The sequence below is a fragment of the Otolemur garnettii genome, unplaced genomic scaffold (assembly GCF_000181295.1).
Source record: "Otolemur garnettii isolate 467f Iridium unplaced genomic scaffold, OtoGar3 scaffold00038, whole genome shotgun sequence".
Lineage (NCBI taxonomy): Eukaryota > Metazoa > Chordata > Mammalia > Primates > Galagidae > Otolemur > Otolemur garnettii.
This window is the reverse complement of record NW_003852433.1, coordinates 14847228-14871820: the sequence shown is the minus strand read 5'-3', so window position 1 is coordinate 14871820 and position 24593 is coordinate 14847228. Positions and strand designations below refer to the sequence as shown.

The 24593-nt window shown below is 45.3% G+C and overlaps 1 protein-coding gene across 3 annotated transcripts in view; it reads left to right on the top strand.

Moving 5' to 3' along the window:
• Window positions 1–23722, top strand: part of RPH3A (rabphilin 3A) — a 101479-nt gene extending 77757 nt beyond the window's left edge. Inside the window, exons 9-21 of one of the 3 annotated variants that reach the window (XM_003789965.1) lie at window positions 49–201; window positions 2891–2977; window positions 3488–3550; window positions 4402–4641; window positions 6596–6675; window positions 8415–8489; window positions 9911–10020; window positions 13797–13923; window positions 15069–15125; window positions 15793–15947; window positions 19030–19111; window positions 21728–21824; window positions 22933–23722. In XM_003789965.1, coding sequence (XP_003790013.1) covers window positions 49–201; window positions 2891–2977; window positions 3488–3550; window positions 4402–4641; window positions 6596–6675; window positions 8415–8489; window positions 9911–10020; window positions 13797–13923; window positions 15069–15125; window positions 15793–15947; window positions 19030–19111; window positions 21728–21824; window positions 22933–23063 — 1457 coding nt within the window. In that variant the 3' untranslated portion in view covers window positions 23064–23722. The remainder of the gene's footprint in view (window positions 1–48; window positions 202–2890; window positions 2978–3487; window positions 3551–4401; window positions 4642–6595; window positions 6676–8414; window positions 8490–9910; window positions 10021–13796; window positions 13924–15068; window positions 15126–15792; window positions 15948–19029; window positions 19112–21727; window positions 21825–22932) is intronic. The other 2 variants (XM_003789964.2, XM_023513285.1) reach the window with 2 other exon arrangements.
• The last annotated feature ends 871 nt before the right edge of the window (window positions 23723–24593 follow it).

The following is a 24593-nucleotide window of genomic DNA, read 5'->3' as shown; positions in this document are numbered from 1 at the left end:
CATTCTCTCATTCTGTTTCCTCCATTCAATTCATGATTTTCCTTTCAGGCCCTGACGTGGCCTCTGCTCCCGGGCGAGGAAGTTATGGGCCTCCTGTGCGCAGGGCTTCCGAGGCACGAATGAGCTCGTCTAGCCGGGATTCAGAGAGCTGGGACCAGGGCCAGAGCGGGGGTGCTGGAGACTCCAGCCGAAGCCCAGCAGGTGAGAGAGATAGGCAAATCCAAGTAAGCCTCCCAGATGAAGAGAATCAGAAAGAGTGGGAGGACGGTGTGTTCATTTATTTATTTACTAAGCATTTATTGGGCACCTACTATGTTCCGTGTTTTATTCTAGATTCTGGTTCTAGTCTAGAGCAGAGGAAATACAAAATTCAGAAACAAACCTGGCTCCAGACATTCATAATTTTGATCAGGCACTTTTCTTGCTCTAATATCATATGTAAGAAAAACATGATTTTCATTTTATCCTCCTACCAAGAAAACCCTGAGGGACAAACACCCTTGGCTTTGAGCAAAGTATGTTTCATTCTCAAAGATCTGTCCAAGTTCTTTCTTTGGCAAGTGCCATCTCCTGTCTGTACATACCAGGTGAGTCAGCATGGCTAAGATGTTACCGCTAGGTGCACTCGTAGGGTTCCCAGAGCTGCTGGTCTCTCTCATGGTAGGTTTATTTGGCAAGAGTGCCCACTGATGGGAGTCCTAGATCTATCTCTAAACTTTGAAATGAATGTCTGCTATATTGGGGTTACCTATGTTCTATATCTATAACCCCCTGTGCGAAATGTTCATGCAGCTTTATTTCTTTTGAAGGGGCTGAGTCTGGGTCTGAGTCCCCAGAGTAGTGACACAGCCCCTGTGCAGTGCTTATGGTCTAAAATGTTTTAAAGGCTGAATCTCTCTCGTTTGTCTAACACCAGGGACACAGCTCTCCCCATTAGTTCATGTTTTCAAATACTTACGGAGCACCCAACATCATTTTATTTCTTCCTCTTCATTTTCCCGCCTATTCTAAGATTCCTAGTTGATTATAGGCTCTCAAGTGTTTGTGAATTTGATAGTTATTAATAATAGCAACTCATGTTTATAGAGCAACTACTCTGTAATTAAATCCTTTGCATGTATTATAACATGTAAACCAACCAAAAACTCTTTTAAGGTGAGTACTATTATAAATTTGTGTTCTTTGGTTTATTTGTTTTCTTTTGAGACAGAGTCTCACTCTGTCACCCTGGCTAGAGTGCAATGGTGTGATCACAGCTCACTGCAACCTGGAAATCCTGGGCTCAAGCAATCCTCCCGCCTCAGCCTCTTCAGTAGCTGGGACTACAGGCATGTACCACCATGCCTGGATAATTTTTTTCTATCTTTTTGGAGAGACAATGTTTCATTCTTGCTCGGACTGGTCTAAAATTCACGGCCTCAAGTAATCCTCCCCCTGAGGCCTCTGAGAGTACTAGGATTACAGGTCTGAGCCACTGCTCCCAGCCTGGGTACTATTATAATCAGCCTCACTTGATATAGACAAAGAGGCTGGGAAAAAAAAAAAAAAACTTGCCCAAAGTCACATGGAAATAGTAGCAGGGTGGAAACTGTGCCCATGGCATTGAGTTTTGAGAGTTATATGAGGTGATGGTTGAAGGCCTGATGCATTTGAGGAACTCAATGAATGTCAGTTATTGTTGTTTCATAAACTTATTATTTCAGCATCTGTCTCCTCCCGGTGATTGGGCCATGAAATAAAATGGTGCTTTGTCCATCTTTGCACGGGGCTTGGCCCTTGGTAAACATGTAATGTATGTTTGTTGAATGAATGAGTGAATAAACAAATGGATAAGGACCCAAATGGACAAACAATTGGCAGTGCTGATGTAGGACCCAGAGATAAGACTTGATGGTTTGTAACCCCCAGGCAGAGGGGACAAAACACGCTTTGTCATGAGTGTCCAAGCCTCTGTCCAGCAAAAAGAGCTGATTTCAGGAAAGGTGGGATCCAGCCTCATGAGGTAAGAGAGGGCAGGGCTTTCTTCCCAGTAGCACAGTTCTGGGTGCCAAAAACACATCATCTCATTCAACTGCCAAAGGCTCCATGATAAGCAATAGTATGTACAGGTCTCAGGCACAGACTCCAGGGACCAACTGCCTGAGTTCAAACCCTGGCTCTGCCACTAACCAGCCCAGAGACATGGGGTGAGTGCCGAAATCTCTCTGTGCCTCCGTTTTCTCATCTATAAAATGGAGGTAATGAGGCACCCACCGCATGGGGTTATTAGTGTCGAGATTAAATAAGTTCTTATCTGTAAAGTCCCTGGTACTAGTAAGCACATAATAAATGTTAATTCATCATTATTATGAAATAGGTAGAGCTGTTGCTGCCATAATGCATCTGAGGTCCAGAGAGGGACCAACGCGAGCTCATATAGCTTGTATAAGAGGCCGAGATGAAAAGCCCAGTCCACATGAAGACACCTAACCTATGTTGGGTGTTTACTACGTGTCAAGCACTGCTCCGAGACCCTTCCTGTTTGTATCACTGTATCTTCGCCACAACTTTGTGAGTGAAGTATGTTTATGTCCACTTAACAGATGAGGAAACTGAGGCCCAGACAGGATAGGTCACTTGTGCAAGGTTACACAGGTGGAAGCAGGATCACAGAACCTGTGATTTTTAACAACCAAGCTGCTGCTGTGATTTGCCTAGAGACAGAGTATTAAAAAGAAAGAACACAGGAAAGATGGGAGAAGAGAGTGTGCATGAGCTGAGCGTGTGGGGGACTGCCTCCAACAGAAACCCAGGGGGCCTTGCCTCCCGCCAGCTGGCGGGCCCCAGGCTTCTTCCTGCTGTGTGTGTGTGTGTGACACAGGATGGCTGCTTCCTTTCCTTTCCCCGGCAGGTTTGAGACGGGCCAACTCAGTTCAGGCCTCCAGACCTGCTCCAGGCTCAGTGCAGAGCCCAGTTCCACCGCAGCCGGGACAGCCAGGTACCTCACTCAGTCGCTAGCACCTGCCCAGGCTGTCACTCCGCCATGACCCCAATACCTCCCGCCTCTGCTTACAGAGCCTGCTGGGCTTTCTGCAAAGCTGTAGCCACAACCAAATCCTGAGCTCTTCTAAGACCCTTAGAAATAAGTAATCCTCTGGGCTGAGAAGCCAGGCAGGGAGTGGGAGGGGGAGGAAGGGCGCATCTTGTCCACTCAGTGCAAGAAGTGACAGTTTTCCATCCGTCAGCCTCTCCCATCTCCAGTATGACCATCCATACTTCACAGAAGAGCAAGCTGACGCCCGCAGACTTCCCACATCATTGGATTTGGGAGCCAGGCTCTTGTGACCCTAAAAATCCCCTACCCCCATGGCACTGTTCCTGCAGCCTTGGTTACCTCTGCATGTCACCTGCTGTCCCTGGGCCTGTACCTGTGAAATAAGGGGTGGGGGTGGACACCCCAATGATGCTACCTCTTTGCTGCATCCCTTTCTCTCTTCCCCTCACTTAGGACCCCCAGGAGGCAGCAGACCCGGCCCTGGGCCAGCAGGACGCTTTCCAGATCAGAAGCCGGGCAAGTAACCACTTTCTCCATGCCCACCCAAGTGGTCACCTCTCTCCTACTTCCCTGAGAGAGAGCACAGAGCTGCCAGATCTCAACTCTGCCTGCACCTGAGACCTATCTGAAGATCTAGGCAGGACCCCCTAATTCCAAAACTCGACAGTTCATACTAAGATCAGATAGATAGAAAATCCCAACACACATAGTTAAGAGTGCAGGTTGCCTGGGTTCAAATCTCTGCTCCTTCACTTCCTAGCTGTGTGACCCTGAGCAAATCACTTAACTTTCCTGAGCCTCAGTTTCCTTATCTATAAAATACAAAAAATACTAAGACCTGTCTCATAGGATTGTTGGGAAGATGTAATAAATGAATACATGGAAACTTTGGTATATTGCCTAGAAGATGTAAGCCCACACTGAGTGAGCAGCAGGCATCACTATCATCAATATCACTGCAAGATATTTATTGAGTTATAATGCACCAGGCAGTGTTTTAAGTGCCAGCCATTTGTTTGTTCGTTTAAATACTGCTATTTGAGTACCTTCAGATATAATAATTCCCATTTTATAGGTAAAGAAACTGAGGTTTAGAGGCACTAGGTAATTTTCCAAGATTCAAACCCAGGCCATCTGGCTCCAGAATCCACAGTGCTGGTCAGGTTTCCCCTGCAGGTCCGTTTTGCCTGTGTTAGAATCAGCTCGAGGGGCTCATTATGCAACACACATTCCTCAACCCCACTGCATGGCCCGCTGATTCAGAGCAGGGCCTGCGAACCTGCATTTCTAGAAGCTTCCCTATGTGCTGTTGTCATAAAACAGAGGTTCAGCTGTCTCTTTCCTGTCCTCTTCTCATTTGCCTGTAGAGGTGGCTCCGAGTGACCCTGGCTATATAGGGACCACTGTCCCACCCCGAGAGGAGAGAACAGGAGTAGCTGGGGGCTACTCAGCCATTGGTACCAGGGAAGACCGAGCGGGCCACCCCCCAGGGCCCTATTCCCAAGCATTGGCAGCTGCCCCCCAGCCTGCCGCGGCCCCTGCCCGCCAGCCACCACCCCCCGAGGAGGAGGAGGAGGAAGCCAACAGCTACGATTCGGATGACGCAAGTAGGTGGCACTTGCGGGAGCAGTGTCTGGGAAAAGCCACTTCTGGAGCCAACCAGAGGAAAGCAGGAATGACTTTAGGGACGGCCCTGTCTATCCCCAGCCCCCTAATACACCACCCCAAATAAACATATTAACCAAGCTATGGGTATGCAAATTTGTGTTCCTAAGTTCACAAAATGAAATCAGCTTTCTAAAGAATAAGTGCTACACATATTTTTTTGATTGTGGCAAGATGCATGTAACATCAGGGTTACCATTCTGATCATCTTAAACTATGCGATTCAGTGGCATTAAATATATTTCAGATATTCAGTGTCATAGAATTATCATATGATGCAGCAATTTCACTCCTAGCTGTGTGTTTATATATTTTAACAGTTTTTAAAACTCTTTAATGCATGTCTTCTAAAAGTAATTCATTAACCATGATTTTAAAATGACTGGGCATTGAATGTATCCATTCAATGACTTGTTAAGTGCCTACTCTGCAGCTCTCCTACTCAGACCCCAAGTCCCAGGGACACACATGTGCACACACACACACACACACACACACTCCTGCGTGTGACTGGGGTGGCCTTTGTGAGCTGGGGGCAGGTAGGATTGGCAAGTGTCTGCATCCAGTATGTGTTGGAGGAGAGGGGACGGGGAGGCGTGCGGTCACTCCAGATCACGATAGATTGGACCTGCACAAAAAAGTGATACACCAGGAAACTGCAACCAGTAGTATGGCCTTGTCCCCTCATGCCATCTCTCCTCCTTGTAAAATGAAAGCAGAACATCTCCTCTGCGGGCTGAGGTGCTTCATAAGCAAGAAGTCATTATATCACACAGTGCTGAACACACATCACATGAGGACTTGTTACTATGTGATCCAGACAGCACGTGCTGAGTGCTTATTTTGTGGCAGGCACTCTGCTGGCTGTGTGATGAGTATTAGCTCAGTGAATCTTCCCTGTGAGCCTGAGAATACTCCTTTTACTATTCCCATTTTACAGATTAGGAGATGAGGCTCCAGGAAGGGCTTGTGGTCAAGTGCCCTGCTATAGCGGATCGATCGGGGCCAGAGCTGGGTGAAATATCAGCTCTGTCCATCTGTTCCCTGTGTTCTCCTGGGGTCATGGGTCTGCAGCCTCAGCTCCTGCCTTAAATGCTCCCCCAACCCACCAAGCCTAGATGATTCCTCCTAGCTCGTGTTTGATGCTCTTATTAGTTTATCCCAGTGGTTTGTTACAAATCTATCTTCATACTCAATTCTATAAACTCTCTACTAACTCATCTCAATACTTGGCATGTATTATGTTTATTGAGCATGTATTAGGTGCCTCAAAATGTTTTAGGTGCTAAGGATACCATGGCAAAAAGCAACAGACAAACTGGCTGATCTACTGGGGCTACCATTCTTGTGAAGAGAGACAGTTAACATGCCAATGAGATCATTTCGAGTAGTGACAGAGCCCCATGAAGGAAATAAAATATGTTGAGTGACTATGGGGGGTAAGTGACTTGAGGGAGTGATCAGGGAGGGCTTCTCTGAGGAGGTAACAATAAAGCTGAGACGTGATAATAAGGTGCCTGCCCTGTAAGAATCTGAAGGGAGAGCATTCCAGGCAGAGGGACATAGCAAATGCTAAGTCTTATTTATTCCTTCAGCAAATAAAGGAGCACCTACTGTATACTCTGCATTGTGCGCACTGGGGAGACAGCAGTCAACAAGATAGTCCCAGCTATTTCCCTCATGGAGCTCTCAATCAGGACAGGACGTCATTAACTAGCCAAGTGCATATGTGATTAACTCATCGTGGATATCCTGAGTGCTCTGAAGAAGTGGAGGGGCTACCACTGAGTCTTCCTCTCATAGTCTCAATGCCTGGCCCACATAGAAAGGGCTCAGGAAATGTTTGTTGAGTGACTAAATGAATGTTCTCTTGGTTCCTGTCTCTGCCCCCTTCAGCCACCCTGGGTACCCTGGAATTCAGCCTTCTCTATGACCAGGACAACAGCTCCCTGCAGTGCACCATCATAAAGGCCAAGGTGGGTGACAGAGCAGGTTGGGGATCTCGCAGCTTGCTCTGGCATTTCTGGGACACTTAGATGGGGCTGTTTACCAAGGCTGTCTCCTGCCACTGCCTTGTCTGTCTGTGACAGTGGCAGTGATGAAAAGTGTCACAGTTATTAGGCAAATTCCTTTAGGGGAGGACTTCCTCCAGGGAGGGTCCCAGAGGGGTTTCACTTATCTGCAGCCATCTCCTAGGAGTGGAGACAGCTGGTTTCTAGGGCATGGCCAGGATCTAGCCCAGGCTAGTCCACAGAATGTCTGGAGGGGACTGTGAGGTGCCTGGGAGATAGCAACAGATGCTTTTAACACCCCCTCCAAAAGCACCGTGAGAAGGTACATATGTTATCTTGTTTCATCTTCATAGTAACTTCTGAGGGGGGAATTTTTATTAACCCTATTGTATAGATGGGAAAACTGAGGCTTAGAAAATTAAGGCCTGAGCTCACATAGCTGGTGAAGGATGCAGTTGATCTTTATAGGTGAGATCTCACTTAATGCTTTAAGAGCCACATGAAACCAAGGCTTCTGTCAACTCCATTGAACAAATGGGGAAATTGAGGTCCAAGGAGATCACTGGAGATGCTACAGTTGACCTTTGAACAATGCAGGGTCAAGTGTGCTGACCCCCTGTGCAGTCAAAAATCCATGTGTAACCTTTGACTCCTCTACCCAAACTTAGAAACTATTAATAGCCTGTTGTTAACCTTACTGATAACATAAACAATCAACATATATTTTGTGTGTTACATGTATTATTCTTGTAGTATAATTCTCTGTATTCTTACAGAGAAAAGGAAATATTATTAAGAAAATCAGATGGCATAAAAATATATTTACTATTCATTAAGTGGGTGTGGATCGTCATAAAGGTTTTCATCCTCATCGTCTTCGTCTTCGTGTTGAGTAGGCAGAGGAGGGAGAGGAGGGGTTGGTCCTGCTGTGTCTGGGGTGGCAGAGGCAGGAGAAATCCTGATACAAATGGGCCTGCACAGTTAAGCCCGTGTTGTTCAAAGGTCAACTGTACCTGTCATAAATGTAAGATGGCACAGTGGGATCCCAGAGGTGGGAGCCTGGACTGAGTGCATCTGAGCCCTAAAAATTGGGGGGCTATCCATATTAACAAATCATTTTAACTCCTACCCCAAACAAACTTCCTTCCCTTCAGTATTTCATCTGAGCCTAATCCCAGCCCTATAAAGGGTACAGGCAGAGTCTGTGATCCCATCTTACAGATGGAGACCCTGAGATCTCAGAAGTGGGTGCAGGGATCAGAGCCAGAATTCAGGAGTCTCCTTCTTCCAGCCCCATCTAGGATATCTTCTCCCATCCTAGCAATGACAATCTGGCCTTGATGGAGTGCTGGCTGTGTGATTTGCACCTTACAGGTGAAATTGCACTTAAATCTCACCACCCACGAGGCAGGTACTGTTCTCGTCCCCATTTGAAGGTGAGGAGACTGAGGCTCAGAGAAGTTAAGAAACCTGCCTAAGGTCACATAGCTAGGAAGTGACCTGGCCAGGCTTTCAACCCTGGTTTCCCTGATTCCAGGGCTCATTCCATCATGATACTGCCTTTGCCTTCTCTCTCTTTGGCAGAGGAAGCACACTGGGTAGACCAACGGGCAGGACAGCTGCCAGGGCTGTGCCCATTGCCTGTGACAGCTGAGCACCGGGCCCTCCTGAGGCCTTCACACCATTGCCTCCTTCTCTTGCAGGGACTGAAGCCCATGGATTCGAACGGCTTGGCCGATCCCTATGTTAAGCTGCACCTCCTGCCGGGAGCCAGCAAGGTACCATATGGCCTGGGCATCTCTGCAAGCCGGGTGCATGGGCCTTGGCAGACACCCAAGGTTCTCAACTCAGAGCCTAAAATAGCCCTATCTGCCCCCAAACCTACCCCCCTCACCTGGTCCTGTGAGTGACAAGGCCCTTACAAAGGATAGAGGGTGGGCCAGGGGTTATTCTCCCTCAAGGGGCAGAGGTTCTGCCTGTTTCTCCAACTCAGAAACCTGGAATCCTAGAATCCTGCCAATAGCCAGGGGAAAAGTAGATCTTGATTGTGCCTTTCACCTGCTCAAATGCCTTCAGTGGCTCCCCAGTGCTGACCATGGTCTACCCCTCCCATTTCATGCCCCAACCATATACTCCTCATCTCTCAATAGAAATGAACAACTCTCTCCAGATTTCAGAGCTAAGCACTTTAGGAATATCCTAATACTGAGGGAAAATGTGCCCCTGCCCCTCCCACCTTTCTGTCCCCTTCCAGCTCACCTGCTAAACATTGCTCTGCTCTGGGGGACCCACCCAGATCACTTGGCTGGAGATGGAATTGTACCTACCTGAGTTTTACTTCTTTTTTTTTTTTTCTTTGTTGTGCTAATTCAACATAGATGTCCTAAAGGCAAAGGTAACAGTACACTTGGTTACATGATCTTGGGAAAATGCCTTTGCAAGTAGGAAATGCCCCATAAGACAAAGGACCATACACACACATACACACCCCCGTCTCACTCTTTCTTTCTGTGGATTAAGGAAAAACAGTCCCTCACCTGGTCATGGCCAAAAGCTGAAGTGTTTGGTACCTGCTCTTTCTAACACCCCGTGAGGGTTTCATCCCCTAGAGATGCTCTACTTTGCCCACTCCTAAATCTAATCCTGCTTTGCCGAAGAATCTAATATGAGTCATTGACATGTTAGTATGAATTAGGTTTGTCACCAGGCTACCTATTCCAGCTATAGTTGCATTTCTAGCCTTCTCTCTTAGAATAAAATGAAAACCTTTGTCTTCTATAAGAAATTTCAGGCATGGAAGATACTGTTTGCAAGAAATAGAGGGAACTATCCCAATAGCCCCTGCCTAGAAGGAAATGGGCAACTCTCATTTCTGTCTCCTCAGCCTATAAATAATATTTCTTTTCCCAAAGGAAGATATCTCTGGTTTCTTATCTTAAGAGAAAGTTCCAGGAAGGGTCCCAATGCATGGCAGTAAGAGGGAGCCAATGTTGATCATTAATCCATTTGTCTGTGGCCATCACCCCAGAAGATCCCCCCCCCACTCTGAGAACATGCATTTGGGAATAATTAAGCCCCTGGACACTCCTGTGGAGAAAGCCACCTACCCACCCCAAATCAGCCCAAAGGATGGGGCTCCAGGATGGGCTCCCCACTGAGGCAGAGGTCTGTCTGTCTGTCCATTTCTCTGGGGCTCTAGTCCAACAAGCTTCGTACAAAAACTCTACGGAACACCCGGAACCCCATCTGGAATGAGACCCTCGTCTATCACGGCATCACGGACGAGGACATGCAGAGGAAGACCCTCAGGTGCCTGCGAGGTGGAGGTCAGGGCGGGGGGTGGAGGTGGGAAGGACTGAAACTTGGGGCGTGGCTCCCAGGGCACCACTCTTTAAGTAATCTCTCCGTAGTTTTACTTTGTTTTTACTTTCATAAAAATGACCTATATTTTCGGTAGAAATTTTTGAAAACACGGACAAGTGCAACTGTTAACTGATGTCTGAACATTCAGGTTTTGTGTGCATGTAGGTGTGCAAGAGTTTATTTTTGGTAAAATTGAATGCTTATAGAAATGGTTATTAAATGGGATCATCCTATTAAGTAATACATCTGTCTCACTTAACAATATGTTGATGTCATCTCATATTTTTCTACAATGTTGATTTAAACTGAATTTTAAATGTATGTAAATAATAATGTAAAGAAAAGTTACAGAAAAAAACAAAGCTCATTTAAAATGTTGGTTCCCTCCCTACCCTGGTATCCTTCTTCCTTTCCTCCTTCTCTGAGTGTATTTACGTTCTGTGAGTGAAGTTCACAGGGTGTCCATAAACTTCATGTGCAATTTACAATGCAACACGATTTTGAATTGCACACGAACTTTATGGATACCCTGTATATAAATATAGATCTATAAATAGATATATTACTGTTCATAACATTTGCTGCATGTCTCTGGAAATTACCTTTTGTTAACCAAGTGTCTTAGAGTTATAGCCGTAAAGAAACATGGAGCTCTGCCTAATTTTTAACTACTTCAGAGTATCCCACAGAAATTATTTATCACCAATTTTTAAAAATTGTTTTTATCACCAAATATTAAAAATATACATAAAAGTATAGGATATAATAAAACAAAAATCCATGAGTCCAATACTTGGTCTTTAAAAAGGGCTTTTGTTATTTGCTTCAGCTCTTTTTTCCCCCAAGAAATAAAGCACTACAGGTGCAAATTGAAGCTCCTTTTGTATGCTCTATCCCCCATCCTGTTTTCTTGCTACCCTCCCCACAGCTAAACACTATTCTGAATTGTTTGGGTATCATTCCCAGGCATTTCTTATACTTCATGGTTGTGTATCTACAAACGATATACGGTATTATTTGGCATGATTTGGCATGATTTTAATTTTACGTAAATGTTTACCAGCATATTTAGCCAATTCTCGTGGGTGAGCATTTAGATTGTTTCCAGCCGTTCTCTACTACAAACAAAGTTGCAATGAGCAAGCTTCACTCTCCTTGTGCACATACAAGTGTTTCCTTAGGATAGGAACCAAAGAGGAATATTCCTGGATTGTAAGATATGTGGTTTTCTCGAAAACATTTTTACAACATGTGCAATCTACTTTCCAAATTGGCTGCAATATTATTTTAAGTAAACATTTGTATTGCAGTGTAACATTCATTTAGAAAACTGCACATTGTAATAATTGTACAGGTTGATGAATATTTATAATGTGAATATAGTGGGATCAGGGATGGAACATTCCGAGACCAAAAACAGCCTCTCATGGTGAGGACCTGCCCCCAGGGTAGTCACTGCCTTAACTTCTTTACTTTTTTTATACTCCCATGTTCATTGATATCTTAACTTCTAACAGGACAAATTAATTTTGTCTGTTTTTGTACTTTATATAAATCATACAGTGTGACTCTTTTGTATCTACATTCTTTCACTTAATGTTACATTTGTGATACTAAGTTATGTGTAGTTGTAGGTCATTTGTCCTTGTTGCTATTTAGTATTCCACTGTAGGAATATACTACAATTGTATTCATCTGTTTTACTGTTGATATATTCGGGTGGTTTCTACTTTGGGGCTATGACAAATAGTGGGGCTAGGAACATTCTAGTAGCTATTTCTAGGCACACAGATGCACTCATTTCTGTTACGTATATAGCTGAAAGTGCAGTGACTGAGTTATAAGGTATAGATACGTTCAGCTTTGGTAGAAACGGCCAGCTTTCCATTGTGCCTATGCAATGTACACTCCCATCAGCCGTGCATAGGAGTTCCAGTTGCTTCATATGCTCATCAACATTTTTTTCACTTTTGGCCTTTCCTGTGGGTATGTACTGGTGTTGCAGTGTGGTTAGTGTCTACTATTTAATTTTTCTGTTTATTTCGTAATTTTCTTAAGCAGTCCTCCCATAGTAGAATATTATTTCTGTTTTCTCAAAATTATAAACTATACTGTGATAGACATCTTTGTAGCTAAATATTTTTGCACTTACCTTATTATATCTTTGAGGTGAATACATAGAATTTGTACTACAGGGTCAAAAACAGTGATTACTCTTAAGTCTTTAGAGATACAGTGTCCTGCAGAAGGATGGTGGTGGCTACACCCCAACCAGTGAAGTAGAGATAATTTCTTTCTCTAGTCTCGTACAGTGTGGGATGCAGCCATAAGGGTGTTCAGCTCTCCACCCCCACAGGACTTTGAACATTTGTTCAACCAATGTTGGTGACCAAGAAGTGAATTACCATTTATAGTCCCTGCCTATCCCCCCAAGATGGTCCCCCATCCTGTGGGAGAACAAGTCCTTTCCCCCACTGAGTAGGTATCCGGATGAATTATCATGCCCTGAGTGGTACCTTCTCAAGGGCTTTCTCATGACCTGTCCTTCCTGTGCTGTCCTACTCAGCGCTGTGCAGAGTACATGACAAAAGCCAATGTGTTGTTTTAGGATTCAGGGAGACCTGGAAAATTTATTTAATCTCTCTGGGCCCTGGGCTCATCTCTAAAGTAGAAAACTCAAGATTTTTGGAGAAGGAAAAATGAAACAAGAAAAGGTCAGTTATGTTCCGAACTTTGCAAAAGAGGATGCTCAAATGGCCACAAAGTATACGTAAAGGGGTTCAACTTCATTAATCATCAGGGAAATGTGAATTAAAACCACAGTCACATACTGCAACCCATCCAGAAAGGCTAAAGTTAAAGATTGACAAAATCAAAGTGAGAGAGAATAAACCCTTATAAACTGCTGGTGGATGTACAGTTGGTGGAACCACCTTGGAAAACTGTTTAGAAGTTTCTGCTGAAACTAAACGTATGCCTAGTCCACAGAGCAACAAGTCCACTCTTAGAAAAATGGTCAGTAGAAATGCATATGTGTTCTCCTCTGGGAGAGTAAGAGGGAATAGACGTGATCTGAGTGGTTCTGGAAAATTGAAAATGAAAGAAAATAAATACATACATGTGTTTATCACAAAAGACGTGAACACAAATATTCCATAGCAGCTTTATTCATAATAACTAGAAATTAGAAACAACCCAATGTCCATCAGCAGCAGAATTATTATGCTATATTTTACACAATGGACTAAAAGAATAAATGACTCTATCAGGTACATGTCTGAGGGCTCAATGTTGAGCAAAAGAAGCCACACATAAAAGAGTCCTACTGTGTGATTCCATTTATATGAAGGTCAAATTCAGGATGAATGACTCCTTGTGTCCAGAGGTCAGAGGGAGGTTATCTCTGAAGCAGGTAGTGAGTAGGAAGAATCTGGGATCTTCTAGAACATTATAGAATGTTCTATATCTTGATCTGGGTGGTGATTACATCAGTGTGTATGTATGCAAAAAATCATCAAGCTATAAACTTTATACTCATTCACTTTACTCCGCTTAAGATACATTGCAACAAAGAAGAAATAAAAAGTACTTGGCCTGGTGATCAATGAAGAGGAAAGTGCATTATTCCTCTACATCTTACATATTCCTTACCAGCCCCAGCCGCAGGTAGGAGCTCAATGTTTGTTCCTCTTTCTCTCCATTACTCCTTATGCTGATGGCAGGATCTCTGTCTGCGATGAGGACAAATTTGGCCATAATGAGTTCATTGGTGAGACCAGATTCTCCCTCAAGAAACTGAAGCCCAACCAGAGGAAGAATTTCAACATCTGTCTGGAGCGAGTGATTCCTGTGAGTGACTTTGCCTCAAGGATTCCCGGGAGGATGGGAGATGGGGGGATACTGCCTTCCTCTAGGTCTGCATTGGGGAAAACAGATCCAATGAGAGGAGAGGGAAGGTTTCAGCCCAGTATATCAGGTTGCATTCTCTACCTTTTCCCAACCCTGTGTTATTATCCCTTCTCTGAATGTTAGAATCCTCCCAGCAAAACTGAAAGGGCAACATAGGATGGCTGTGTGGCCTACTGGGTGCAAAGCCCAGCTCTGCCACTTGCCACTTCATGCCCTTGGCCAAGGGAATGGGCTAACTCAGGGTTTTTGTCTGTAAAATGGGTGTTTAGGATAGTACTTGCCTCTTGGGAGAGTTGTGTCTAAAAACAATAAGAATAGAATTTAGTGCATCATAAGCACTCTTACATTAACAGTTGTTATTACAGGAAATAATACTGCCGTCTGCACCTATCAAGCTTGAAGTCAGAGAGCGCTCTGCAGATAAGTCGAAGGCAGCATCTCAGAATGTCTGAGAGTGTGGGCTCTGGAGCCAGACTCAAGTCTGAATCCTGGCTCTGCCACTTATGGTATAACTTGAGGCAAACTTTTTAATTCCTCTGAGCCTCATATGTCTCATCCACAAAATGGGATAATGTAGTACCACCTCACAGGATCTTTGAGGATGGAATGTGATGGTGCATATACAGCATTAGAACTGTCCTACAGTGATCCTACAATGGCCCTTTGAGAAAGAACAAGAGTCCAAAGGAAGTTCTCTAATTGGGCTGCACCTTGGAATTAACTCGAAGCTTTTAAAATCAGAGCTTTACAAACTAAGATTCGTGCTCTTACATAAATGACTATATGACTTTGAGCAAATGGCTTAATGACTTTGACCCTCAATGTCCTCATCTGTAAAACAGGAATTGTGATAGAACCTAATAGTCATAGGTTTCTATGCATTAACATGGTCTTCCATATCATTACGTTTCATAAATTTTAGCTAAAAGGGGAAAGGTGGGGAGGGCCAGAGTAGCTTGGAGAACCATCCTCATGGCTCTCTATCCGGATGTTAATGGAAGTCTGAGCTGTTTCCGGTCCTTCTCATGTAGGGAGATAAGCCCCATAGACAATGTTATCTGTCCTTTCTGTTTTCTTCTTTTTAGATGAAGCGCGCTGGGACTACTGGGTCAGCCCGAGGCATGGCCCTTTATGAGGAGGAGGTGAGCATTAAATGGGAATTGAAACCGTGGCTGGGGGTCTGCTCAGGGCTGGGCTGGGCTGGCAGCTTCCTCTTCTCTCCTTCCCCTCCCCTTCTTCACTCTTTCTCCTGCAGACCGTCTGCCTATTGATTTGCAGTGAGAGCTACCCTTGGCCCAAGTCATTAGAACATCAGACCAGGGAGATCCTCTTTATACCCAAAGGGTCAGCCCCTTCCTCTCATACCCAGAATGGCTGTGAGTTCCTCATCCCAGTTGCCAGAACTGGACCAGAGCAGTGGTACACCCTCTCTGAGGGGATGTAGGCAGGCTCTTTGAGCTGTGTGTCTGGCAGAGATAGAACTAAACCTCCATGTCCTCTGCCTGGGTCTCTCCTATGACCCCAGGGGCTGCACTTGTGAGAAGACTGGTTGGGCCAAGAGATTCTGAGATCAGGATCAGGGTTCAGTCTATGTCTGAATAAAGCCTCTGACCCCTTTGGGCCTCAGACCTCCCCCAGGCTCCACCACTCGTTCTGTCTTGGAGGCTGGGCCATCCGCTGTTCATGTGCTGATGTCATTGTCAGGGACCAAGCTCCTCCTGCCCTCCACAGGCTTTTCTGTAATTCTCACCATCCCTACTGCCCAGACCCCTTCCACCTAGGCCCACACTGCCTTTTCCCCCAATGCAGCAGGTGGAGCGAATTGGTGACATAGAAGAACGTGGCAAGATCCTGGTGTCCCTCATGTACAGCACACAGCAGGGAGGCCTCATTGTGGGCATTATACGCTGCGTGCACCTGGCTGCCATGGACGCCAATGGCTACTCAGACCCATTTGTCAAACTGTGAGTCAATGTCTTGGGACCCCAGAAAGGGGTCTCAGATCCTTGGAAAGGGAGGGCAAGACAGCTTCCCCAAGATCATTGTGTACTGAGACCCAGAGAGCACAAGGAACCTGACCAAGGTCACACTGGAGTCTCAGGCAGTCAGACTGCTGTGTCACTTGCCCACATGGCAAACCTTTGTGACTCTGTCCCCTTATGAGGGGGCAGAGCAGTTGGCATGGTTACAGTAACCCCATTTGTACCCCCCATGAGTTGGCTGCACACCCCCCTCAAGAAGCTCAGAGCCCCACCACCAAAGAAAGCAACCTGCCTTTTTCCAAGTTCATTCTGGAAATGCTTAAAATAACAAAGACCTTATATTTGGGGCTTATTCCAGTAATCTCAATCATGGGGAATTGTAGAGACTTTGTTATCTGTGCTAGTCCAGATCCTCTGAGAAGAAGATGCCAAAAATAGGATTAAACAGGCAAGGATTTCATTAGGAAAAATGCCCGTGTGAGGGAAAGTTAGGAGACAGTCAGGGAGAATGAGGGTACTGTTAGCCCACAATGCAAGTCTTTCCAAGTGAAGGGAAGAGGGAGGAAGGGTGGAGGGAAGCAGCCTTGATGCAATTCGTATGAGTCGTCTGTCTCCTAGGAGCAGGTCTGCCTAGGTGTCCCTCCTGGGGTCAGTCATCATGGGAACATGGCCTTGATGAAAACAAGGCATAGACTTTAGCCACTGCATTTGGGGCTCTGGTCAGTTATGCTTCCTATAGCTGGAGGTTTTCTAGGCACATCCTGTGGCCACCACTCTGTCAGACATAAGGGTCAATCCATCTTAGCCAGCTGCTAGCTAACTAAGCAAGTTATATAGTGTCTTACTCAGTTTCTTCATTGGTAAAATGAAGACAATACTTCCATGTGTCTCCAAGAGTGTGCACAAGGCTCAAATGACATATATAAAGCAACCAGCATTGTGCCTGGTCAGAGTAGAATTCTGCCTGAATTGTGGCAGCAAAATGTGTGTTTCTGTGGACATGGTTAGGAGCATGGGTTCTGGATCTAGGCTGCCTGGGTTTGATCCCAGCTTTAGTTGTCTCCAATATTCTCTAGCTATGTAACCCTGGGCTCAACCCTGGCTTAACTTCCCCGGGCCTCAGTGTCCTCATCTGCCCAATGGAGAGAGGAATGTTGTGCATTAGTTCAGTTCCTCCAAGAAGGAGACATCCAGAGAGGATGAGACAAAAGAAGAAATTGGTTAGGAGAGATGCCTGCAGAGGAAATCAGGAGGGGTCCAGAGGAGGCTTCGGACAATAGACCTGGCTATAGGTCTGACCTGTGTGGAGGAGAGTGGAAAGAAAGGAAATTTAGGTAGGAAGACTCAGGCTACAGTGCAGTTCCAGGGTGGTGGGGAATCCGTGGCCACAGCCACATGTCAGAGGAGCCCTGGATCTTTGAGAAATGGGGCTGCCTGGTGACCTTGCAGGTTCAGTCATCGGCTAAGAACAGCCTGTGGGAAGCATGACCTGAGTGAGAAATGATAAATTCAGAGCCCAGGAACTTGTCAGTCAATTTCACCTCCTGCTGTTGGAGAATGCAGTCTGAGAGGTATATTTTTCATGGGTCTGGTACATAGTAAGTGCCCAATAAATAGTTATTTATACCCTGCCATTATGGGTATAAATAACTACCATCACTATTCTCTCCCATGGCAAAGAGTATTCATTAATGTCCTCACCAGCTGGGCATCTCCCCCCATCTCCACCGCCTCTGATAATAGAAAGTATTTCCCTTAAGCCCAAGAACAGACTTGTGTGGGCTTTCTTTCAGATTTTCTTTGAATGAGGATTTAGTTAACAAAGAACACACATGTCAGAGATGAGTTTGATTTCTGAGAGTAATTTGGTTTTGCCCAAGAGAGAAAATGAGCTTGTGGGATGCTGTCCTGTACTCCATTAAATCTCAGCCACATGCAAATTGCTTTTCTCAAATAATTCTCCCTACCATTCCCTCCCCCATCCAACCAGTTCTTCTGGAAGAAATAGAGCTGCTGTGGCCACTGGTGACACAGCTGCCCTGGTGGCTGTGAGAAAAGAAACAGGAGACTATTAAGCTGTTTCTGAGCATACAGAGAATTTTTTAAGATCAGAACTATCCTTTCTTTTTGTTCCACAATTGATAATTTTCAATTGGTCATTTGTGTCTCTTCTTAAAAACAGTGCTGTGAATAGGAAAGAAATGCTTACCCTCTTTACATGTCAGGAAACTGAGGCACAGGGAGCTCAGGTTCATGTTCAAAGCTGCTCACCCACTGACAGCCTGAGTTAGAATCCAAGTGCCCCAACCCATAGGAATTTTTAGACCATATGTTTACTCACCCATAAAATATTGATTGATTACCTACTATATACCAGGCATTAAGCCTACACTAAGGGAGAGCCTTCTAGGAAGAGGAAGTGGTAAGTGCAAAGGCCCTGGGGCAGAAAAGGGAATGAGTCATCAGTGGGTGAAATAAGGTGGTGTAAGATTAGGATGAGAAAGGGAAGGGACCCAACTATGCAGGGTCTTAAGACTGCATTAAGAAATTTGAACTTTGCCCTGAGATCAAAGGGAAGCCAGTGAATAGTTTTGTGCAATGAAGTAACAATAACCAGATTTGTATCTGGCTGTCCACATGCCAGCATCTCCCCAGGACTTGGAAGCAGCCTAAAGGTGATAGATGAGAAAATGTCAGGCACCACAAACATGGCCCTCAATTTAATTCATTGGGAGAAAGTGCTGGCTAGGTGCGCAGCCTCCAAATACAACATGTGTGACCAAGGGCACACACCTCAACCTCCCTAGTCCCTCAGTTTCTACGTATGTAAAATAAGTGGTCATACTTCTACCATCCAGGCTTTGTGTGAGGATTAAACATGCCTAAGGTGCTTTGTGCAGAGCCTGGTACCAAGTAGAGGCTCTAATGCCCATGGGTCATTATCAATGTTGATTCACTTTATAATCAATGATTATCCTGATGCTAGAAGGAGCTGTTGGGGTTCGTGAGGGGCTTTTCTTCTTCATTAAACTTCATCCATAGCAATTTTCTTCTCTCCTGTCAGGTGGCTGAAACCAGACATGGGAAAGAAGGCCAAACATAAGACTCAGATTAAAAAGAAAACCTTGAATCCCGAGTTTAATGAGGTAAGGCCTCATACTTTGTCATGCTCTGGGATAGTTCCTGTGTGTCAGAGAGGCACAAATTCCTACTAGAATGTTGTAAGCCACGTGGGAAAAGCTTTCTGCCCTAGATCAGCTTGAATTATCTAAAGAGGAGGGAATGAATTCCTTGTCACTGGAGGAAATCAAGCCCAAGTAAAAGCCCACAGATTAGAAATGTCATGGGGAAGGAAGTTGCATTTGGAGAGAGATTGAACTAAGTCATCTCCAATGTCTTTACCAGTTGAAATAGTCTACAGTACTGAAATTTGTGGAATAGGAGTACCCTGCACTTCACCAGCCGCCCAGCTGGTGCTGCCTTCTCCCTGTGGTCATCCAATGCCTCAAGACCAGCTCAGGCCACTGTCCTAGTGTCAGTTGAACACTTTCCTTCCTATGCATTCTCACCACCACCGTCTTGCCCCAGGCCCTGGCATTTCACCCCTGGACTATTGCAGTAGACTCTTGACTCACGTCTCTGTGCTTAGTGCCTTTTCCACATAAGTGCAAGCTTTGTAAAACCCAAATATGAATTTTTCATCCTCTTGGTTCACTAACTCAACAATGGCTCTTGATTGCTTAGCATGGCAATCAAGTGCTCACACCCCCTCCTCAGGCACCCTCAACTCCACGCAGGTCCCTTTGCACCTGCTGCTCCCTTTTCCTGGACTACCCCCTCCCCCTCTTCCTTTCATCCCTCTAGACCTAGAGTAAGAATTAACTCCTGCAGATATACTTCACTGTTTCCAGACTTTGTGCATCCCTCCATCTCGGGTGGCCCCTCTGAATCTCCATTATCTGTCGATAAGCCTGTCAGACACTGGGGGTCCGAAATCTCTGCTGAATTAACAAGAGATCAATTAGGCCGGGCACGGTACCTCACAACTGTAATCCTCACATTCTGGGAGGCTGAGGCAAGAGGATTGCTTGAGCTCAGGAGTTTGAGATCAGCCTGAGCCAGAGCAAGACCCCATCTCTACTAAAAATAGAAAAATTAGCCAGGCACTCTGGTGAGCCAGCTATTTGGGAGGGTGAGGCAGGAGAATCAGTTGAAGCCAGGAGTTTGAGATTATAGTGAGCTAGGCTGTCACCATGGCACTTTTGATTTCATGGACTTCTGATTTCATAACTCAGACTCAAAAATTTTGAGTCAGGAGCCATTTATGGCTGTCTTGCCCTACCCTCTCTTGGAATCTGAGCAATTCACAAAATAAGAAATTCCACTGGCCAATAAACTCATCAGCAATAAATAAAATATGAATCAAGACCAGACACGATTATCTCCTAATGAACTGATGCAAACGTATCTTAAAATGTTGGTTCTCAGTGTTGGTGAGCGTGGCCAGAGAGTGAACTGGTCAACATCCAAAGGAAAGTTTGTCAGAATACTCCAAAAACTGAGAGTTTACAAGTCAAATTCCACTCATTTGGGGAATTTTGAAATGCAGTCACCCATTTCAAAATTTAAAAAGTACAAGAGGGAATCCTTCTCCCACCCCAGCCTCCAGCCCCTACACCATTTCTTCTGAAGCAATAATATTATCCATTTCTGAGATTTATATATATGCAAAGCAACTGTACATGTATATGACCAGCTTTCTTATCATACACAAATGGTGTTACAGTATAAACACTATTCTTCATCTCAAAGCTTTACAATCTCTAACATTCACTTCTCAAAATTTATCCTAAATAAATCAGCATCAACGTACACAAGGACTTAGCTACAAGGGTGCCTGGCATTGGAATGTTAGGGTGTTAACATTGGAAACACTCTACATACCCAACTGTCAGGAATCAGGCTACAGTCCATCCACTCGGCCATTCAATGCAGCCATTAAAATAGTGATGTGGGAAAATGTTTGAGAACACACTAAGTTGGTTTTTACCAAAGGTTATAAATGCAGAGAGGAAGTGACATAACTGTCTGGTCAATATTATTTCATTTTTTAAAATGTCTATCATTGTGGACGAATATGGGGGGATATTGGCAGCAGGGATTCTTAGGTAATTGGATTATAGGCCATTTCTTTCTTTCTTTCTTTCTTTCTTTCTTTCTTTCTTTCTTTCTTTCTTTCTTTCTTTCTTTCTTTCTTTCTTTCTGTTTTTGCTTCCTTGTTGGTTTAACAATGAGCGTAAATGAATTCTGTGATTAGGCAGAAAAACTTCTTTTAAAAACAAGATTGTCTTAGAACACAAGTACTCAGTCCACTTTAACTCCTTGTAATCCCTTAAAGATAGAAAGGTAGATGCCCCTTTAGAAGCTACCAGGAGAGAAGGTCTGACTGATGGTCATGGCCATCAGCCTCCAAGGAAACTTGACCAGGACCAGATCTATTGAAAAACCCCACCAGCCCTCCCAGTTTCAAACAGCGAATTCACTGAAAAGAGGATCCCAGGGCTTTGTTATACAGAATGTTTCTTGAAATGGGATCACTGGTCCTGAGACAGAGGCTCAGATAGGAAGACCACCCCTTGCTCCCAGAAGGCCAGCTCAGGAACCGCCTCTGGGCCCACATACCATCTTCTGACTCAGCCTTGTAGCTCCCAATGCTGAAGGCTTAGAGGACTCTCACTCCCATCTTCCTTCATTGAATCTAGGAGTTTTTCTATGACATCAAACACAGTGACCTGGCAAAGAAATCACTGGACATCTCGGTCTGGGACTATGACATCGGCAAATCCAACGATTACATTGGTGAGTTCTCCCAACTCCAGAGAAAACCCCCTCTGCCGTCCTCCCTGAAAAGGGGAGCCTTACCCAGGGCTACAGAGAGCTGAAGTCCCTCCTTTTCTTTTGGTGACCACATGGTTCAGATACAACGTTGGGACCATGGTCTTGCCTTTGGTCCAATGTGGGAATGTCTTTATATAGAAGAGCTTACAAAGTTTGATTATTTGCTGCTCAAATAATTACCTTCAATGGAGTAATTAAATCACAAGAGAGTGAGTTATGCGGTCTCTGCAGAAAATAGAGTGCAAGGGAGTTCTCCTTAATTGATTTGCAGGTCCAAGATAAAGGTTTTAACTTTCCCAGTCTCCCTCCAAATAATGAGGAAGAAAAATAATTAAATGGAGCAGAAAGGGAACTCCAGGTGGGGGTTACAGCCTGAGCAAAGGTATAAAGACAGGATTGGGCAGGATGATGAAATGGAAACAGAAGTAGATGATGAATTCCTGGTAGAAGTAGATAAGTTTCAGGGAGCAGAGTGGTGATTTGTAGAAAGTCTTTAAAAAATAGACAATGAATGGAGATGACTTATGTCTATAATCCCAACACTTTGAGAGGCTGAGGCAAGAGGATCACTTGAGGCCAGGAGTGCAAGACCAGCCTAGGCAACACAGCAAGACCCCATCGCTACAAAAATTTAAAGAATTAGACAGGCACAGTGGTGCGTGCAAGTAGTCCCAGGTACTCAGGAGGCTGAGGCAGGAGGATCACGTGAGCCCAGAAATCTGAGGCTGCAGTAAGCTGTGAGCACACCACTGCACTCCAGATCTGGTAACAGAGTGATTCCCCCTGTCTAAAAGATCAAATTCATTTTTATAAAAATAGATAATGAAACAATGAGTTAGTGCTACAGTTGGGAGCCATTGCAGATTCTTGAGGCTGAGAAGGTCAAAGGTAGTAATAATAAGAGCAACGTATCATAAGAGCCAACCTCTGTAGAAAGTGGATCCTAAGCTGCTGGGGGTCACTGCTTTGTGGTGGTTCATCGCCCCCAACTACCCATGTGAGTCTAGAATTAGAATCCCATGTACCCCTTATTCTGATCTCCTATCCCTGTCTTCTCATTGTCCCCCAGGAGGCTGTCAGCTGGGGATCTCAGCCAAGGGAGAACGCTTAAAACACTGGTACGAGTGTCTGAAAAATAAGGACAAGAAGATTGAGCGTTGGCACCAGCTACAGAATGAGAACCACGTGTCAAGCGATTAGGATAGTGCCCAGGTCCCCAACTCCATGTCCCACCCCCTGCCTGGGTCACCCCAGCCTGCCCAGCTGCCCACAGCACTCTGGTCTCTCTCTTCTATGCCTACCTCCCCACCTGTCCCCTGCTGCCTTCCCTGAGCCCACCTTTGAGGCCCCCTCATGTTGGGCACTGCTGCCAAAGACGCCGCCCTTTCTGATGCCGAGCTGGGCTCTGAACACAGTCCCTCTCTGGTCCCGGGATGGAGACCTGGGATGGGAGTGGGGAGATGTTTTCAAAGAGATTGGTTGTTTAATAGCCTCTCAGTTTGGGTAAATTTACAAAGGTTCTTCATCATTGGGACTGTTTTTAGACCCTCCTGGCCTTGAACACACACACTTAACACACACACACCCCTTTGGTTCCCTGTGTTGTGTCTGTGTCTGCCCTTAGTTGTTAGAAGACCCAGTCAATGCTGTGAGGACAAGGACAAGCACTGGAGCAGAAATAGAGCCTCCAAGCTCCCTCTGCCCCTCCAAAACACACACATCAATTGCCAGGAAAACAGACCGCCATGTTTAGGAGCCCACCCTCCCTGCTTCAAATGCATCAAGAAATGGGCCCACAGAAAACTCGGGCGGACTTAAAAGCCCTTCTCTTTCAGAATGTCACCTGTTTGCTTCCTAGCCAAAAAAAAAAAAAAGTACTCTTTCTCTCTTGCCTTCTCTCTTCTCTTCTTCCCTCTTTGCTTTCCCTAACTTTTCTCATGTTAAATTCTCCCCTTCTCGGCCTCTCGGCTCTCTCTACTCCCTGCCTCCCCACCTCCCCTCCACTCCCCTTTCTGGTGGTATAATAGCAAAAACAAAAACCCTGTGTCTTAACCCAGCCTCGTGCTTTCATCTCCTTTAACCAACCTGACCAGAAAACTCTGAGAAACTGGCCCAGACCTGAAGTTCCCCCTGGGCTCATGCTTCTTAAACCACCTACTTCTGTTGGCAGAGCCAGACAGCCTCAGACCTAGGACTGGCAGCTGGCGCTGGCCCAGGCGCATGGCAGCATCCTGCAAGCTGCATAGATGCCCCCTGGAGGGGCTCTCTCAGCCCCTGCTCCTAGGTGGGTACAGGAGACATTGAGAAGACCAGGGCTATGGGTCCAAGGGGGCCCCATCCAAAGCCCCATCCTTTCTCCTTCCTCTGCTCTTAGATGAACAAGCTCTGCCCGTCCCTGACAGCCTTTGACTCTGTTTCATTGATTCTCTCACATCCTGTCTCTTACTCAGAACTGAGTCTCTGTCTCTTTGTCTCTCCGTCTCCTGCACTCTTTTTACTAAGTTTCCTGGGAAAATCAAATACTACCATGGACATATGAGTTTAGAAAGTAGCAGACGCCAATGCTAAAGGCTTTTGGTTCATCATCAATTATTCACTTTCTTCCCACGATTTTTTTTTTAGAAAGAAAAAAAGACAACGTGGAAAAACATTATACATCTGAGGTTGGGGTCAGGCAGTTTTCAGTGTCCCCTGAGAAGAGTTTGATTTTCCCAATTTTGATTAAGTCTT